The 2,105-nt window shown below is 42.8% G+C and overlaps 1 protein-coding gene across 1 annotated transcript in view; it reads right to left on the reverse strand.

The window, feature by feature from the left end:
- Positions 1–1,280: 1,280 nt before the first annotated feature.
- Positions 1,281–2,105, reverse strand: part of F2 (coagulation factor II (thrombin)) — a gene marked incomplete at its 3' end in the record, with an annotated part of 11,336 nt that continues 10,511 nt past the window's right edge. The window contains exon 12 of the mRNA XM_008587884.1: positions 1,281–1,477. Coding sequence (XP_008586106.1) covers positions 1,281–1,477 — 197 coding nt within the window. The remainder of the gene's footprint in view (positions 1,478–2,105) is intronic.

The following is a 2,105-nucleotide window of genomic DNA, read 5'->3' on the forward strand; positions in this document are numbered from 1 at the left end:
TGGGATCCGAACCCAGGGCCTTGGTGTTATCAGCACCACACTCTCCCAAGTGAGCCATGGGTCGGCCCCGTATGCATTTTAACAGGTCTGTTTTGGGGGGTTTTTTTTAGTTCATTGGGCACAGGGATATCATATGACTTTTAGAACCATGTTAACATTTCATATACTCCAAAAATAAACAAATAAACACAACAAAGATGGGGGGCAAAATTGAATATAATCAGAAACAAATGAGCCTAATGGTATTTTAAATAAATAACAGAGAGAACAGGGGAAAAGAATTAAGCCAAGTAAGTAACTCTTGAACACAGTATTTTTACTATATATTTGGGCTAAAGACAATCACAACTTTAAAGAAATGCTGAACTCTAGTTAGTAGGATTGCTTTTCACAGTGCTGTGGATGAGGGATTCTGAAACTATATTCTAGTATTGATCAAATAAGTAAAGACAGTATGAATAGTGGAACAGGTTTCTCACTGTCAGCAGAGAGAGTAACTGCTGTGGAATATGGAAAGAGAGAAGCTAAAACTAATCCTGTGGTGTTGGATTGGAATTAGAGGTTTCAGTATGACCTCATGGTTTTTGAGATAGACAGATATAAATATAGATACAGATGTTGGTGTATGCTTCATATATATATTTTCTGATTCTGTCCACTGAGAGGAACTAGAATCAAAGACGGACCTAGTAGCAATGTGCACACCTAGTACCCAGATTTTGGGTTCTACATACCATTCTCTACTAGAATGTTCCTTAGAGAAATGGCTGATTGAAGAATGCAATAAGGAAAGCAGGATGTACCTGGAACATCTTGCCATGCTAGAAAGTAAGAAAGTACTCAAAGAATGACANCTTAGACAAACCCACACCTACAGAAAAACTGCACTGTACTTGTCACATATGTCAAGGTCATGGAAGACGAACAAAGTCTGACGACTAAGCACAATGTGTGATCCTGGATTGGATGCTGGATGAGAAAAACATTTTTTTCTTTTGGCCTCCTGCTGCTATGCGAGCTCACATCTATTGAACACTTAACTGGTGGCACCATGCCAAGCACTTTCTGCACACCATCTCGGTTAACCTTCACACAACTTATGGGACACAGACTTTTATCTCCATTTTACAGAGGAAGAAACTGAGCCACCAAGAGGTTAGGCAACTTGCCCAAAGTCATGTGGCCTGTAAATGACTGGAGCCAGGACTCAAACCTAGGTCTGCGTTCGTAACATGTCTTGATCCTCCCAACCCCGAGTCCCTGCTATTCCCTGGGCCCACCAAGCAGAGACTTGCCAGCACAGAACATGTTGTCGGTGATGCGGATCCGGGTGGAGGCCTTGCAGACCGGCCGCTCCACGATGGGCAGATTCACCACCTGCAGCACTTTGGGCTGCAACTCATCAGCATGGCTTGTCCATGTCTCCTTCAGGTTGCCCCAGCCTGTCACCCGCCCTTTGTATCCAGCCTGGAGCAAGCTTTGGGGAAGTGAGAAGGACCTGGTGAGAACTGACCCCTCCAGGAGCTTCCCAGCCCCAACAACATTCCTTAGAGACNGCAGGATGTACCTGGAACATCTTGCCATGCTAGAAAGTAAGAAAGTACTCAAAGAATGACAAGGTTGTCTCCAGAAGTCACAGAAGCCAGCCTGAAAGGACTCCCACAGGCCAAACCTGGGATAATTTGAGCATCAAAATAAATAATGGTAGTAACAATTATTAACATTAGAATGAATCCTTGAAGCAACACTGATGGAATGAAAGAAAGGAAAGCTCTTCTTTACAATAAAAATAACTAATACATGTGGAATGACAGAATTAGAAAGCCACCACTTGGCACCACCATAATTGGAAAAACAATTTGATGAGAAACAGGATACAAAATATCAAAACATCTCTCAAGTAGATATTTATTAATTACAAAGGGAAAAACAGAACTTTACAGTGAGAAGCCAGGCAGACATCACCTGAATCGAGAGGTCAGAGTTAATGTCATCAGTTATGGGATGAATCGACATCACATGCCCATTAAATAAGACGCACTGAAGGCCGGCCTGTGGCTCACTCGGGAGAGTGCGGTGCTGATAACACCAAGGCCACGGGTTTG

Source organism: Galeopterus variegatus, unplaced genomic scaffold, assembly GCF_000696425.1.
Source record: "Galeopterus variegatus unplaced genomic scaffold, G_variegatus-3.0.2 Scaffold4577, whole genome shotgun sequence".
NCBI lineage: Eukaryota > Metazoa > Chordata > Mammalia > Dermoptera > Cynocephalidae > Galeopterus > Galeopterus variegatus.